Source organism: Mus pahari, chromosome 2 (genome assembly GCF_900095145.1).
Source record: "Mus pahari chromosome 2, PAHARI_EIJ_v1.1, whole genome shotgun sequence".
Taxonomy (NCBI): Eukaryota; Metazoa; Chordata; class Mammalia; order Rodentia; family Muridae; genus Mus; species Mus pahari.
The window spans coordinates 76,140,879-76,157,302 of NC_034591.1; the positions used below are offsets into that span (position 1 = coordinate 76,140,879).

General features: G+C 39.3%; 2 protein-coding genes across 2 annotated transcripts in view; one reads left to right on the forward strand and one right to left on the reverse strand.

The window, feature by feature from the left end:
• Herc6 (HECT and RLD domain containing E3 ubiquitin protein ligase family member 6) overlaps positions 1-16,424 on the forward strand; it is a 67,478-nt gene that overhangs the window by 17,160 nt on the left and 33,894 nt on the right. The window contains exons 6-12 of the mRNA XM_021190750.2: positions 641-768; positions 4,604-4,740; positions 5,195-5,268; positions 8,347-8,465; positions 9,298-9,357; positions 13,843-13,936; positions 14,854-15,043. Of these exons, the coding sequence (XP_021046409.1) occupies positions 641-768; positions 4,604-4,740; positions 5,195-5,268; positions 8,347-8,465; positions 9,298-9,357; positions 13,843-13,936; positions 14,854-15,043 (802 nt within the window). The remainder of the gene's footprint in view (positions 1-640; positions 769-4,603; positions 4,741-5,194; positions 5,269-8,346; positions 8,466-9,297; positions 9,358-13,842; positions 13,937-14,853; positions 15,044-16,424) is intronic.
• Positions 11,805-13,185, reverse strand: LOC110316066 (40S ribosomal protein S27-like). Its single transcript, XM_021190147.1, has 2 exons — positions 13,161-13,185; positions 11,805-12,094 (listed from the first exon to the last, which is right to left on the reverse strand). The coding sequence occupies exons 1-2, from the start codon at positions 13,183-13,185 to the stop codon at positions 11,805-11,807; spliced, it is 315 nt and encodes a 104-aa protein (XP_021045806.1).

The following is a 16,424-nucleotide window of genomic DNA, read 5'->3' on the forward strand; positions in this document are numbered from 1 at the left end:
GTGTGTGTGTGTGTGTACATGAGTGCAAGAGGAATCAGTTTTCCCGGAGCTGGAGTTACAGGTGGTAGTAAGCTGCCTGATATGGATCATGGAATCAAACTCTGGTTCTCTGCAAAGCAGTATATGCTCTTAAATGCTGAGCCACCTTTACAGCCCCTCCCTTAGCAAATTTAAGCATGTAATACATTCTTAACATATTCAAAGTGCATAGTTTTAAAGGAAATTCCATAAATAAATTTGTAAATAGTTTCGGAATAATAATATAAATATTTTTGAATAAGTCATGAAATTTTATAAATATATAATAGATATAATTTTAATGTAAATTGTTTGGTATATAAATATATATAAATATTCAAAATGCCCTCATAATTAGGTTAACTAAAACTCCAAATATATGCTAATAGTCATCATGTTCTGCATGCATGAGGTTAATTAGTCTCATCAACTTATATTAAAAATAATATATAAATAAATAATATATACATAAATAAATGATTTGGAATAAATTTATGGAAATTTATCCCAGAAATCAAATCATAAAAGATACAAAAATTTCACATATCACTTTCATACCAATATCTTGTGATAGTTAACCTTTTAAAACATGAAATTAATCTGTTTCCTTATTTTTAAACAGGAGGGGCAAGTGTTTACCTTTGGAGGCAATAGCTCTGGACAGCTGCAGCCCAGCCCCAGGAGTGGGAGAAGAGGCCCACAACTTATAGAAGGAATTGGTGGCCATGTGTCACAAATAGAGTGTGCAAGGTAACAGGCCTTTTTAAAAAGTTTGAATAGACAGTTTTGTGCTTATTACTTAGAAACCCCAAAACACATGACTCTGCTTTTTTTTTTTATCTTACTTATTTTTTTTTAATTATTATTTTCTTCATTTACATTTCAAATGCTATCCCGGAAGTTCCCTATACCCCCCCACCCCTGCTCCCCTAACCACCCACTCTCACTACTTGGCCCTGGCCTTCCCTTGTGCTGGGTCATATAAAGTTTACAAGACTAAGGGGCCTCTCTTCCCAATGATGGCCGATTAGGCCATCTTCTGCTACATATGCAGCTAGAGACACAAGCTCAGGGGGTACTGGTTAGTTCATATTGTTGTTGCACCTACAGGGTTGCAGCCCCCTACAGCTCCTTGGGTACTTTCTCTAGCTCCTCCATTGGGGGCCCTGTGTTCCATCCAATAGCTGACTGTGAGCATCCACTTCGGTGTTTGCCAGGCACTGGCATAGCCTCATAAGAGGCTGCTATATCAGGGTCCCTTCAGCAGAATCTTGCTGGCATGTGCATTAGTATCTGGGTTTGGTGGCTGATGATGGGATGGATTCCTGGATGGGGTAGTCTCTGGATAGTCCATCCTTTCATCTTAGCTCTAAATTTTGTCTCTGTACCTATATCCTTTCATGGGAATTTTGTTCCTTATTCTAAAGAGGATTAAAGTATCCACACGATGGTCATCCTTCTTGGTTTTCTTCTGTTTTGCAAAATGTATCTTGGGTATTCTAAGTTTCTGGGCTAATATCTGCTTATCAGTGAGTGCATATCTAGTGACTTCTTTTGTGATTGGGTTACCTCACTAAGGATGATATCCTCCAAATACATCCATTTGCCCAAGAATTTCATAAATTCATTGTTGTTAATAGCTGAGTAGTACTCCATTGTGTAAATGTACCACAGTTTCTGTATCCATTCCTCTATTGAGGGACATCTGGGTTCTTTCCAGCTTCTGGCTATTATAAATAAGGCTGCTATGAACATAGTGGAGCATGTGTCCTTATTACCAGTTGGAAGATCTTCTGGGTATATGCCCAGAAGAGGTATTGCTGGGTCCTCCGGTAGTACTATGTCCAATTTTCTGAGGAACCGCCAGACTGATTTCTAGAGTGGTTGTACAAGCTTGCAATCCCACCTGCAATGGAGGAATGTTCATGACTCTGCTTTTAATAAAGATTTTTTTCTTTGAAAATTTATTTTTTAAGATACATTTTAATTTAAAATTTTCATTTCTATTAATAATTATGTAACAAATAATTATTAGAAACTTACTACATATAGACTGCCTTACTCTGAGTAGAAGGTAGGAGAGAATTAAATGGCAAAGGTTGAGTTGTTTGCCTGTTTAAGTTGATGAGACTAATTAATCTCATGCATTCATGACATGATGATGATTAGTATATATTCAGGGTTTTAGATAACCTAATTATAGGGCATTTTGTGTATGTATGTATGCATTTAACCCATTGCATTCAAAATGAAAGTCTTCCATTTAGAACACATAGAATAGAATATGGGACCCAGAAATAAATTTACACAGATAGGGCTACTTAGTATTTGATTAGGGAAAAACTGAAACAAAATAAATCCCTCCCTATTCAATAAATGGTTCTAGCAAAACTGGGTATCTACCTGAATAAAAGTGAAACTAGTTTCATATCTCTCACTCTGCAAAAGATACCTCAAAGGTAGCCTGGAATATGCTCTGTGGTTCAAGTGCTCTCAGCGCAAGCATGAGGACCAGAGATCACATCCCCAGGACCCATGTTAATGGCAGTGGATGTCAGTCCGCCTGTAATTGTAGTCTTGGAAGGCTTCCCCAACAGACTAGTCATGTCTGCAGTCTTTGGATGGGTTCATTAATAGACATTACCTTAGTGAAGAAGGAATAAAAGCATTGGAAGAAGGTTCTTGACATGAGCTCAGGGACCCAACAAGCTCACAAATACATTTACCCTCAGTCATGTGTATGCACACTTACATGTACAGACACCATACATGCACAGACATCACACACACCTGATAATCATACATACACAACTCAAGTGGTCTAAAACATTAACTTGAAAGCCAAAGCCCTGAAAATGCTAGAGGGAGACAGGGGGAAAATATGTCAAGATACCGGCAGAAAGTAGTAGAACTTTCTGAAGAACTCCAGCAGAATAGGAATAGCTCTAAGAATTAACAGTTGAATTGAATGGAATTTAAAGGCTTAAACAAAGCAAGGAAATCTATCAGCAGAGTTAACAGACAGCCTTCAATGAGAGAAAATCCTTGCCAGCTACTTCAAATAGAAGACTAAAATCTAGAACATGTAAACAAACCCAAACTGCGAATAGCCTGAGCCATGAGTTGAGCAGAAGGGTCTCACAATAAACAACATACATAACCATGACCATTTTGGGGCATGTTTACCATCCCTAGCCTTCAGAGAAATGCATATGGAAACTAATTTGAGATTCTACCTCAGTCAGCCAACTCTTACCCATGTGAGACCAGCTGTCACCAGGAAAAAAAGCAAAAGGAATCCTGGTGAGGGAGAGAAAAAGTCAGTGCTGGTGGGGGTGTAAATTGATGCAGTCACCATGGAAATCAGGAGAGAGATTCCTCAAGCTGTTAAAAGTAGAGCTACCATTTCTCTCAGCTGAACCACTCCTGGGCATGCACCCAAAGACTCCTATATCTTCCCACAGAGACACTTGCATACTATTCACAAAAGCCAGAAAATAAAATGAGCTTAGGTGTCTCTTGATAGATGGATAGGTCATGAATATGTGTTATACATATACAGTGGAATTTTCTTCAGCTATTAAGAAAAAAAATGGAATATATAGTTTCCAGGAAAATGAATAAATCTAGAAATTACTATTTAAGAGAGATGACTCAGGCTCAGAAAGATGAACGCATGTACGGTCTCATGCAGATCTTAGCTTTTACTGTTTGTCTGTATGTACATGGTGGGTGAGAGCGTGATAGGTCATAAAACTATAAAGGGGACCAAAAATGGAGAAAAGAAGTGTTGAGGAAGGCAGGCAATGGAACAGGTGTAACAAGAGAGCAGAAAGGATGCCACAGGGGTGGAAGGATAAAGGAGCAGGGACACAGAGCTATATGAGCAGAGATGGCAGAGGGGACTAATAAAAACAAGTGTTTGACACAGCATCATGATGAAGCCTGATATTTCCCATGCTGTTTTTAAAATTAAGAATAAATAAATAAAATACATGATATGTAGCACAACTGATGACGTGCTTGCCTACCACTCAGTGAGTCCTAGAACCACATATGTTAGGTATGATGGCAGTGGTCCCAGCTATGGTGGTGGTGGTGGTGGTCTGATGACGTGCTTGCCTACCACTCAGTGAGTCCTAGAACCACATATGTTAGGTATGATGGCAGTGGTCCCAGCTATGGTGGTGGTGGTGGTGGTGGTGGTGGTGAGCTATGCCTCTAATCCCAGCACTAAGGAGATCAAGGTAGAAGGATCAAAAAGTCAAGATTATCCTTGTCTACATGGAGAGATGGTGGCAAGCCTGGTCTATATGAGATTCTGTCTCAACACAGAACCAAAAAAAGCCACATAATATGAACCATAGTAAATCCTCACCACGAATAGTATCTTTACTATTACTAGTAAGTTAATACCACCTCTTCAGGGATTGAAGGAGGCCTAGTACTCTGCAACACTAATACTGTATTGAGACAGCTGGCTGCATGATGAAGGTAAATCTGTCATTTCCGTTTATTTTTAAACTCATAGGTTTCTGGTTCTTTGGGCTATCATATTGTCACTGTATTGTATTTTATATTGTAGTTATCACACCATTGCATATGTCTACACCACTGGTCAGGTGGTATCTTTAGGCCGTGGACCAAGTCACACAAGCAGCCCAACTCATCAGGAGGCCCCCGCAGAGAACTCTGACATTACCTGCCTGCTATCTGCAGAGGGTATGAGTATTTCCACTAGCTCCTGACTGATTGACTGAAGGTGTCATCTCATTCAGCCTTCTTTCACAGGATCCCACTGAGCTATGATTATGGTTCTTTGTGCTTTTAATTTAAACTGCTGAATCTTTTTCCTGGAGTAATAGGTAATCATTTCTAAAGATTTAAGTGATTCAAAAGACATCAAATTAGTTAATTATATAAACAACATGGTTTGCTACATTCAAGCAAATAGCTAAGCAAGTTAACCGTGATTCATTATGCAAGGGCCTAGACAACTATAAATGTTTATTGAGTGAATAAATAACATTTGATATGGTCAAAATAAATTCTTATGCTATTTGTAGTCGAAATTTAGAAAGTATACATTTCTAACAAATGAGTAAACTTGACTTAGTTACAGATAGGTTTATTTTTCCCCAGTAAAACTTTGAACATGGATCTCTTAATTTTATAGACCTTGTGGATATTGAAGTCAAAGACATTTTTGCTGGAGCACACGCCAACTTTGTGACAACTCGTCGGATATCAGTATGTGTTATTTCTTTTTAGACTTATTTTTCCCTCTAGATTTCAGGAATTCTTTCTTTCCTGGTGCTGGGGACTCAAACCCAGAACCTTGTGTATGCTAGGCAAGCACTTTCTCCTGAGCTGTACCCATCATTCCCTAAATTTCAAACTATTGTTTGAGACAGTATATTACTCGTTTTCAGATCTCTTACTAATGTGTTCCTCTGTTAAAATGATGGAAATGTTAACAAGACCTTGTCTCCAAAAATGAACAGAGGGCTTGGGATATAGCTCAGTGGGAGATTACTTGCCTTGAGTGCAAAATCAAGAGCCCTGAATTTCGTCCCGAAATGGGGATGGCAGGAGAAAAATATGGGCAATGAGGGCAGGCTTAAGACAAAAGAAGAGAGGAAAGATGGGGCAGGGGAGATGCCTGAGACAGAGGGGAAGAAGAGGTACAAAATCAGGCTGCGGGGCACAGTTGGGACAGCAGAGGAGGAACCAAATAAAAAGATGTGAAAAAAGGGTTTCTTATTTGGGAGCTAGGAGGCAGCTTTTTCCAGAGAAGCAACTCTGCAGGAAAGTCAAGACAGACAAGCACAGAGTTTAATTTTAGCAGAGAGCAATAAGCCATGGGGTGGGGTCAACACAAGAGGAGAGGAAGTGGGAACAAGGATTTTGACAACAGAGACATTTTAACAAGAAATTAAAATTAGAAGATAATGGGATGGTTTCTCATGAGTTATAGAAGAATGTCCCAGAGCAGGAGAGAGAAAAGAGAGTCCAGTGCTCTAGCAGTTCTTTTCACTGTGGCTATGATAAAACACTGTGACCAAAAGCAAACTGGAAATGAAAGGGTTGAATTGGCTTACAGCTTACTCATCCATGATGAAGGGAAGTCAGGATAGGACCTCAGGGCAGGAACCTGGAGACAGGAACTGAAGTAAAGACCCTAGAGGAACACTACTTACTGTATTGCCGTGGCTTGTTCTGTTACTGCATGGGGATGGCACCACCTACAGTCAGCTGTGCCCTCACACATCAATCATTCATCAAGAAAATGCTCTAAAGAGACAAAAACCATAGGCCAGTCTGATAGAGCCAGTTCAATTGAGATTCCCTAAGCTTTATGTCAAGTTGACAGAATGTTAAGTGTAGAATTGAGATGTCTAAGGAAAGAAATATGCTGTTGTGGCTGCAGATGAGGGTGAATTGGTGAGTAGTTATTGCTTGATGACCAAAGCTGATGTGAGAGTGAAAGAAGCAGAGGAATGTGGGGGAAGGCAAGGAGAGGTGAGTAATAGTTGTCTGAGTAAGAGAAAGCAACTGTCTTTGGAAGTGCCCATTTGGAATTTGTGATCACAGATTGAGTGTGGTTGGCCAGCACAATGGGCAGTTGTCTTCAGTGGCGTTAGGCATTGGGAATTGACTTTGGAGTAATCCAGACTTGAACATAATGACAAGAAGGAATTTTGCAATCCAATAAGGGAGACGTAAAGGAGTTGTGGGAGTGATTGGAAGAGTGAAGCGTAGGAACTAAGCTAGTTCCAGAGTAAGGAAATGACCACAGTGTGAGATCTGATGTCATGGTCAGAGAGACTATTCCAAATGGGTGCTTAAAAATGGAGCAATTGTTAAGTAAAAGTTCAGTTTATGCCCTAGACATAAGTTGGTGCTTTTTAAGTAAAAGTCATTTTGTGTTCTAACAGTCACTTGGTTCTATATGTAGCCATTTTAGGATGGTATGCTGACGGAAACTACTACTGGCTTCTAGTGGGTAAGGGCTAGGAACAGTAAATACTAAAGATCTTACCATGTGTAGGATCCTTCACAACAAAGAGATATCTAATCCCAGGAGTCAGTCGCTTCAGTTCAGAAACCTTCTCCCTGTCAGCTAAAATGAGGGGAGAAAGGAATGGAGGTGGGATTGGGAGCTGAGATGTTGAAGCAAGAGATAGACTTCTGTCATCACCTTTGATGTTGTCAAGAATGAGGGCAGGGAACACGAGGACAGGAACAGTGGTGAGCAAAAATGACAAGGAGCTTGTGAAGTTTTCAAGGAGAAGTTAGGGACTTTGAGGAGGAAAATAAATACTGCATAACTGTCAGTAGGGGGCGGGTCCTTGTACTGAGATGCTTAGATACAAGAGAAAATAAACCCTTGTGATTGGTCAGTTTCCAAACCACTAGGATTTAAATCAAAGTGCTCAGGTAGGAGCTGGACATGTGACTGAGTATGAATAAAATCCTGGCATAGAGCCCATCACCAGCACAGTGGGTGGGGACACTTGAAGCATTGTATTTGTACATATTTTCCCAGAGGATTTTATTTGATTGAAGAAAAGTTGTGTGTGTGTGTGTGTGTGTGTGTGTGTGTGTGTGTAGTGTCACTCTTGGCTATACAGTGGGACTCTATCTCAAATTACATATAAGATTGTGTATGTGGCATTTGAAACACATTGCCTACAATTTTCTGTGGCATTATTTGCATTCATAATGCCATTAAGTATTATCACTGTTTCTCAAACCTTTTAATCATTACACGCAGAGGCCTGATATCTATTAAACAATAATTCCTCATTCCCTGGCCTCCTCAGTCCTAGCTAATTTCTTCTTTATTTCTATAAGTTTGACATACTTTATATAAATGGAACCATAAAATGTCTCCTATTTTTTAATTGATTTATTTCCACTGAGCATGGTCTAGAATACACCACCTTATATTAGAGTATCACTTTCAATGCTAAGTAATATTTCACTGAGTATTATATTATCACATTGAAAATGCATTCATCTGTTGAGCGATATTTTCATCTTATTGGCATTTGAATGATGATAAGATGAATATTGATTTATAAGCTCCTATCTGTCTCTATTTTAAATCTTTTCTTGCATTATTACACTTTTAAAAATCCAGACCAAGCAAAATGGCTCAAGTTAGGAAACAGAATGTTCAGGCCAGCCCTGAAGCAAAAGCTCAACCCACCAAATACCTGAGCAAGAGGACAGGGCTTGCGTGTGCCTGGCACTTTACTGATTGTCACTCAGAATGTATGTGCATTTCCCTGGTCATTTTTGCCTTTATTTTCTTCCTTAAAGCGTACTAGGCCCACGAGTGTTTCCATAAAAACCCTGCCAGAAATAATGCGACTCGACCAGTCTCTGGTAAAGAAATGGAGAGCAGCAAACAAAAGAAAAGATCGTGACAACGCCAAAAGGTGACTCAGCTCGGTGACTTAGAGTCCCTTCTGTGATTCTGAAGTCCTAATCGCTTTGGCCTAGCTGTGAGAAAGAAGGTTTAGCTTTGTCCTAACAGAATTTACATTTTGGGTATGATTCTCTTTTATTACCTTTTGGTTGAATGGGTCATTGATCTGCATGGTAATCAATCGTTTATTTAATATAAGAGCTACAGGGAGGATGTAAGTAAGGCGGATGTAGGAATGAGTCTTAGCAGCAAGTTGTGCTGTTTTCAGGTCTTCATAGTTGATTCACTAGCGTTCAGAACTTAGGCCTTCAGAGTAACTGGTTGTATTCATTATTTAAATGCAAATGCACAAAAAATAACTATAAAGAGTTTTGGTGATACTCATTAGTAACATCTATAAGTTGTATGCTCATAATGTGGATATTAATAATGAGTCTAGAGCTCTATTTGTATATAAGATAAAGGAGGCTATAGGTATTTCTATCCTGAAGCCCATGGGTCACTTGAATCCTAGGCTACCTGTAAGTACTGTTCAATATATTTGCATATGACAGTGGTTCTCAACCTTCCTAATGCTGTGACCCTTTAATACAGTCCCTCATGTGTGGTGATCTTCAACCATAAAATTATTATTTTTGGTACTTCATAATTAATTGTGCTACTATTATGAATCATAATGTAAATATTTGGTATTTCCAATGGTTTTAGGCAACCCTTATGAAATTGTCATTTGACCCCCCAAAGAGGTTGCAGTTCATAGGTTGAGAAGCACTGGCATATGGCAATGTCACCTCATAGTGTCCAAATGTGACTTTGCCCTTATCTTGTTGTTATGTTTGCAGAGAAATCAGCTTGATATTTTCATCTTCTGCTTGTTTGACAGCAAGCTTTTTGAAGAAAAGGTAAAGCTTTAGTGGAAATTACCTTTATCTAAAATTCTGGGGGCCGTTTAAAAGGAAACTTATAGAACCAGGTTGAGTGTGAATTTTGTCAGAACATGGATTCTAACATAGGGAATTCTCTGGTTGATAAAAGATTCTTTCATGCTATAAACTAACTCCTCCATATTCCCCCCTCTGTTGTTTAATTGGAGGGAATGGCATTTTAGTCGGGCTCTTTATATCTACAGATTAAATAGCTGTGCCTAAACATGCTTTACTATCTCAAAACCAGGACTCTCATGTAGACCAGCTGGCCTTGGTCTCTCTGTGTAGATGAGGAGGACCCTACACATCTGACCCTCCTGTCCTCATCTCCTAGGAGCTGACATTACCTAATAGTTTAAGTAATTCTTTTAATGCTCAGTGTTTGGGCCATCTAGCTCTCTTGTGAATCTCTGTCTCTCTGTCTCTCTGTCTCTCTGTCTCTGTCTCTGTCTGTCTCTCTCTCGGTATCTCTCGGTCTCTCTCTCTCTCTCTCTCTCTCTCTCTCACACACACACACACACACACACACACACACGCACGCACGCACACACACACACATGATCCATATGCCCAGAAATTCCATCAAGTCTTTTTTCTTCCTTTGCACGTGCCTTATTTAGGGTTACTATTGCTGTAATGAAAGAATATGACTTAAAGCAATTTGGAGAGAAAAGGGTTTGTTTAGCTTTTGCTTACAAATCACTGTTCATCATTGAAGGAAGTCAGGATAGGAACTCAAGCAGGGCAGGAACCTGGAGGCGGTATCTGATACAAAGGCCATGGAGGGTGCTTCTTAATGGCTTGATCCTCAGGGCCGCCTGAGCTTTCTGTCTTACAGAGCTCAAGACCAGCAGCTCAGGGGTGGCCTGGTCCCTTCCTAATGAAGAAAGTGCCCTATATGCTTTCCTACAGCCTGATCTTATGGAAACATTTTGTCAGCTGAAACTCCCTCCTATCTGATGATTCCAGCTTGTGTCAAGTTGATATAAGATTAGCCATCTCAGTGTGTGTGTGTGTGTGTGTGTGTGTGTGTGTGTGTGTGTGTGATATGCTTGTGTATGTATATACAGGTGAAAGTCATCAAAGGATGTTGGGTATCTCTTGCTGTACAGCTTATATTTCATTTTATTTTTGTAAGAAGAGCAATCCACCACTAGAGCTAGTTAGTAAGATTCTGTTGGTGAGGACCACATGCCTTGGTTGGATGATATTGAGAAATCAAGTTGCAATCAAGCTATAAGATTTTTCCCTGCTGGCTATAGTTTTATAGTCTCAGAAGGGCACTATAGGCTTCTAGGGAAGAAAGGATAAACAGTTGTATACCCTACAAGCTACAATACCAATCTGTTTTACAATGCATGTCTATTTGTGCAGTGGAGCATTACTGTTAATGACATAACCAGCTCTTCTCTTGACTGGATTAGAGACCCACTCTATGGAGGCAAAGCATTGGTAGTGTTGTAAAGCTGGTCAAAAAGTCACATACAATAGACCCTATGGAGGAACTAGAACTGTTGTTTAACTAGCATGGAATATCATCAAACTGCTTTTTTGAATATTTATAATTATATTCAGAAACAAATGCTACTGTAAGCCTTAACAAAAGTTTCCACCACCACCCCCAAAGTGATTGCTGGTAAATGCAGAAAGTCATGGCTACACAAAGTCCCTAGAATAAGTGATGCATGAATGCTCAGTTTTAAAGAAGACACTCATGCCATTCCCTGTAAGTTCAGGGAATATCACATAATATGGCAGCAAAAACTAACAAAAAAATTGTTCACAGGTGAAAAGATCTGGGAAATACTATGATCTGGGCAAGACACAGCCATTATGACAACAAACTCCCCAGGGCTGTGACTGCCTGAACTGGGTCTAGATGAGAATGGCCCATCAGCACTCGGAGGGATAGGGAGGGGGATAGGCACGGGAAGTTCTCTCCCTTGCTCATGAACTATTTGCTGCTGATTGATTCAGGGACAGTGGGCATCAGTGCCTTCAGCTGCAAACCCATGGCTGGCTCCACCAGGATAGTTGCAATCCCATACTCACATGGATATCCCACATTAGACGGGGTCAGAAACAAAACAAAATACAACTCCCAAAAGTCATGAATCTGGGAAAGGGACTCTCCAGGACACAACCACCCCCTTTTGCTTCGGAGTTATGCTTATTACATGTAGGAGAATTTTCTATACTAAATTTTAGGAGTTAATGCCATATCAGCTCAATCTACATCAGACTGGTCTGTTGCTTATTTCCAGCTGAAATCACCTAGAACATGATAACTCCAGAAGAGATTAACCACATGATCGGGCCTGTCTCGTTTTTGTTTTGTTTTGTTTTGTTTTGTGTTTCTTTTTCTTTTTTTATCCAAAATGTATTTGTTGGGAAGGTTCCTACTCACCTTGAATCAGGGGCTTTCAGTGCTGTTTCCTCTTGAAAGGGCATCCTTCTGTCAGCCTTGCTTTTCTACCTGTAGGCTGACAGAGGACCGTGGAGTAGCTAACACACAAGATTACCGTTTGTGCATGGCTGAAGACCGGTGAGATTTTATAGCACCCTGGGCATTTTACATCAATGAAGTAGGAACTGCAGCTCCGCACCAGGCGCTTCTTGTGTTTCCTCTTCTCCTCTTCTGGAGAGCAATGAAGGAGATCCTTTGCAAGGCATGTTCTTGTAGGGCCATCGTGATGACTGGGAACTTGTTTTTCTACATGTAGCAAGCATGAAATATTTATTAACTATTTATTAGTAAATAGTTATTAAATTAACTATTTATTAATAAATAGTTATTAAATTGACTATTTATTAATAAATAGTTAAGGGCTGAGTGAAAGGTGTGTGAGGGAAAGGAGAATGGTAAGTGAAGTTGTGAGGAACCTACCTGGATAGTCACAGAAGTAGCCCTTTTAGCTATACACACACACACACACACACACACACACACACACGCACACGCACACGCACACACACACACACAGAGAGAGAGANAGAGAGAGAGAGAGAGAGAGAGAGAGAGAGAGAGAGAGACATGCCTCTCCTACTCACATCCCTAAGACTTATTATCTTAGTCTGTCTACCCATTTATCATATCATTCCTTCACAAACATATTGTTCTTTGTCTAAAAAGTATAAAACATCATGTTTTTGTCATTTCTTTGGATTTATCTTATTCCTATGTACATGCAATTTTAATAAAACTCATATCCCTTTTTCATGATAATCTTTCCTTATGTTCATTGAATGTAGGAGAATCCTTTATACTTACTGAGTTCTTAGGGCCACCTAAAGATTCCATAGGGCCAGCAGCAAGGCAGAAGTGATCTCTTTTTAAAGAAGAAAATAATCCATGACGACTTTTTGGAAGTTTTAAACTTCCAGATGATGGCTGCAAAGGAGAAAGAATTTTGGAGAAATATTTACAGTTATAACTTGTATAAATAGTTCTACTATCAATATGATACTTAATTCATCAAGCCCAAAATATGTGTTGATGACATTTTTTTAAAACTGTTAGACTTGCTGGATGCTGGTCATGAAATGTGACTGAATCAAACTGCTAAGTAGACAATATCTGGGCAGTATTTTAATGTAGAAAAGGGTCAGGGTTGAGAAGAACTGGGTAAATATCCAAGAATCTAGGACTGATGGAAATAGTGAGGACAGGATTTTAAGGTCAGAGATTCAAAGTCTCTTACTGCACAAACTGTGTGTTCATATTTGCCATTAATGAGTTCATGTGTCTTTCAAAACATTTCTAAAACAAACTGTCAAACCTCTGCTGATAAGGTCTCTGGGCATAGTGAAACCACTATTATTTTATCACCCCACCTCTAATGTAACTGTGGAAATGTAAAGCTTGAGCAGAAATCATGGCTAGACATAGTGCTGCATTCCTGTAATCCTAGCACTTGGAAGCTGAGGCAGGAAGATCACAAGTTCAAGACCAGCCTGGGCACACTAAGACTTTGTCTCAAAAAGTAACCAATGATAAATAAATAAGTATACAGATAAATAATTAAACAGAAATGGCACCATATGTAGAGAGTAAACAATTGCAGTCTGTGGAATAGACTGACTGTCGGGATTGATAATTCTTAGACTTAGTTTATAGAATCTTGTTAGGGATCAGCTTGTAACTTTGTGGTAGAGTATGGGCTCAATCCTAGTACCATAAAATTTAATTTAATTTAATTAAAAAATAAAATCCTGCTAAAATTGCAGCCTATGTTAGATGTTACTAATTCAGATATAACTAGTTATGGTTTATTCCTTTTTAACAAGAATATATCTATACACTTCTATGTTGCTCTAGTCTATTATTTTGAAAAGAGGTGAGCTTTAAATAAAGTTAATATTTTGTGTGTTCTAAGACAAAGACCAAATAATATCATATGGAGTTTTAAAATATTCTTTTCCCATCTATTTGTGTGTTTTTAATGCTTATTGTGTTCATAGAGATGCTGGAGAGAATAATTTCATTGATGTGGACTTAAAACTGGCAAGAGATGTCTTCAAGAAGTTAACATCAGAGAAATGGATTTCTTCCTTGGTAACACCCACTATTTATTTCACTTACCTGGGATACCACACAATCACAATTCTTTGTAGGAATAAATATAACAACATCTTAGCTTTTGTGGGAGGTGGGTAATAAGGACTTGTGCGTGGGGCTGTACAGAGGGCTAGTTGCCTTTATAATGGTATTTTAGTCCAGACATTCTGATAGGCAGTGACATTTACTTTTTTATTAAACCATTAAATGCACAAAAGATAGTCTTTTGTTTTCAGTATGAAGAAAGTAATACTGAGACATGAAGCTTCTTTCTAGCAATGCACATGGGAAGAACAGGGGTTTGGGAAGCAGGATATCCTCTCTGGTGAATGGTTATGAAGCTCAAGGTCTGTTTTGAGATGAATCTTGGGTGCAGCCTTCTGAGTAATGGACTCCCCATGTGTGCCACTGGAGCTAGCTTACAGAATTGTTTCTGAAGAACTTTGCATTAGTTTCAAAACTACTATTCACTGTGTACATCCATCTACATGTGATTTCACTTTAGTTCCTTCATGTCCCATAATATAAAATGGGCAGATGGATCACTCAAGGACTACCTCAAGGGTATGTGAATGTAAAGGCTGACCATGATTCATCAATAGGTTCCAGAAGGACTAAGTGAACTTTCATTTTTTTTTGTTTGTTTTTGTTTTTGTTTTTCAAGACAGGGTTTCTCTGTGTAGTCCTTGCTGTCCTGGAACTCACTCTGTAGACCAGGCTGGCTTTGAACTCAGAAATCCACCTGCCTCTGCCTCCCGAGTGCTGGGATTACAGGCGTGTGCCACCACTGCCCGGACTAAGTGAACTTTCTAATTGGAAGATGGTGGAATGAAACCTGCAGCTACAACTTGTAGTCATTCACAATACTGTGTCTTCTGTAACTTGGCCTTGCTCTTTGTCCCCTTTGACCACAGATAACCACATGTCTTAAGGAGGATCTGCTCAGAGATATTCCATACAGTTCTCCACATCAAGAAGCTCTACTGGTTTTTCTTTTGCTCCCAGAATGTTCCATTATGCAGGATCCTAAGAACTGGAAGACCCTGGCATTTGAATTTGCAAAAGCCATTCATAAAATGAATCCACAGTCATTAGCATTCCTGAGTAAGTTTTATATCATTTTACAAATCTATTCTGCAGAATCACTTTTGAAGTAGAAATCATAGCAAACATTGGAGAGATTTCATGATACTTATTTTAGTAAAGGGTATGTAAAGTTTTGAAAAGATAAACCCAAAACTATTATAACTGCCACATTTCTCACCGCACAAACCAAATGTTGTTCTTAGATTTGAATAGGACTTCGGCATTAGATTTTGTTAACCATACTTATTTAAAGATAAATCATACTTTATAATTTTTGGTTACTATTTGGAAACCTCAAACATTTGACCAAGAGTGACAAAAAAGCAATGTTAAACTTCTTATCACTGAGTCTGTACCTGGAGCTGATCCTGTGCCTCAGCGCTCCATACCCAAAAACTCCAGGAAAGAGTGGGTCTTCCAGGAGTGTTACACACCTGTGAGCACAGGTCAGACCACCATTTCTGCTCAAATTCCTGGCCCATGAGGGATCCGCCCAGAGCCATCAGGACATAGGAGCCAAAGAATAGCCAGGGACATGATCCTTTCCATCTGCACTCTGGAGCTGGCCCTGTGACACAGCTCTCCATATCCAAATTCCTTCCATTGAGAATTGGTCTCCCAGGAGTACTGACACACAGGCTTGCAGGAGGGAAAAGACACAGTCAGAGACATCAAGACCAGCTAATACCAGAGATAACCAGATGGCAAGAGGCAAGGGCAAGAACATAAGCAACAGAAACCAAGTCTACTTGCCATCACAGAACCCAGTTCTCCCAGCACAGTGATCACTGGTTATGCCAACACACCAGAAAAAGCAAGACTCTGATTTAAAAATCACATCTCATGATGATGATAGAGAACTTTAAGAAAGACATAAATAACTCCCTTAAGGAAATAAAAGAGAACACAGGTAAACAGGTAGAAGTCCTTAAAGAGGAAGCACAAAAATCTAATAGAAGAGAAAGTGTGAAAAAAAGCCTCAAATATAAGAGCACAGGAGAAAAGTTCTTGAAAAGAACACCAATGGCTTATGCTCTAAGATCAAGAAACCACAAATTCCCATAAAATTGCAAAACTTCTGTAAGGCAAAGGACACTGTCAATAGGTCAAAATGGCAACCAACAGATTGGGAAAAAAATCTTTACCAATCCTACATCCAAAAGAGGGCTAATATCCAGTATATACAAAGAACTCAAGAAGTTAGACTCCAGAGAACCAAATAAGCCTACTAAAACATGGAGAACAGAGATAAACAGAAAATTCTCACCTGAGGAAACTCAAATGGCCAATAAGCACCTAAAGAAATGTTCTATATCCTTAGTCATCAGGGAAATGCAAATCACAACAACCCTGAGATCCCTCCTTACACTAGCCAGAATGGCTAAGATCAAAAACTCAG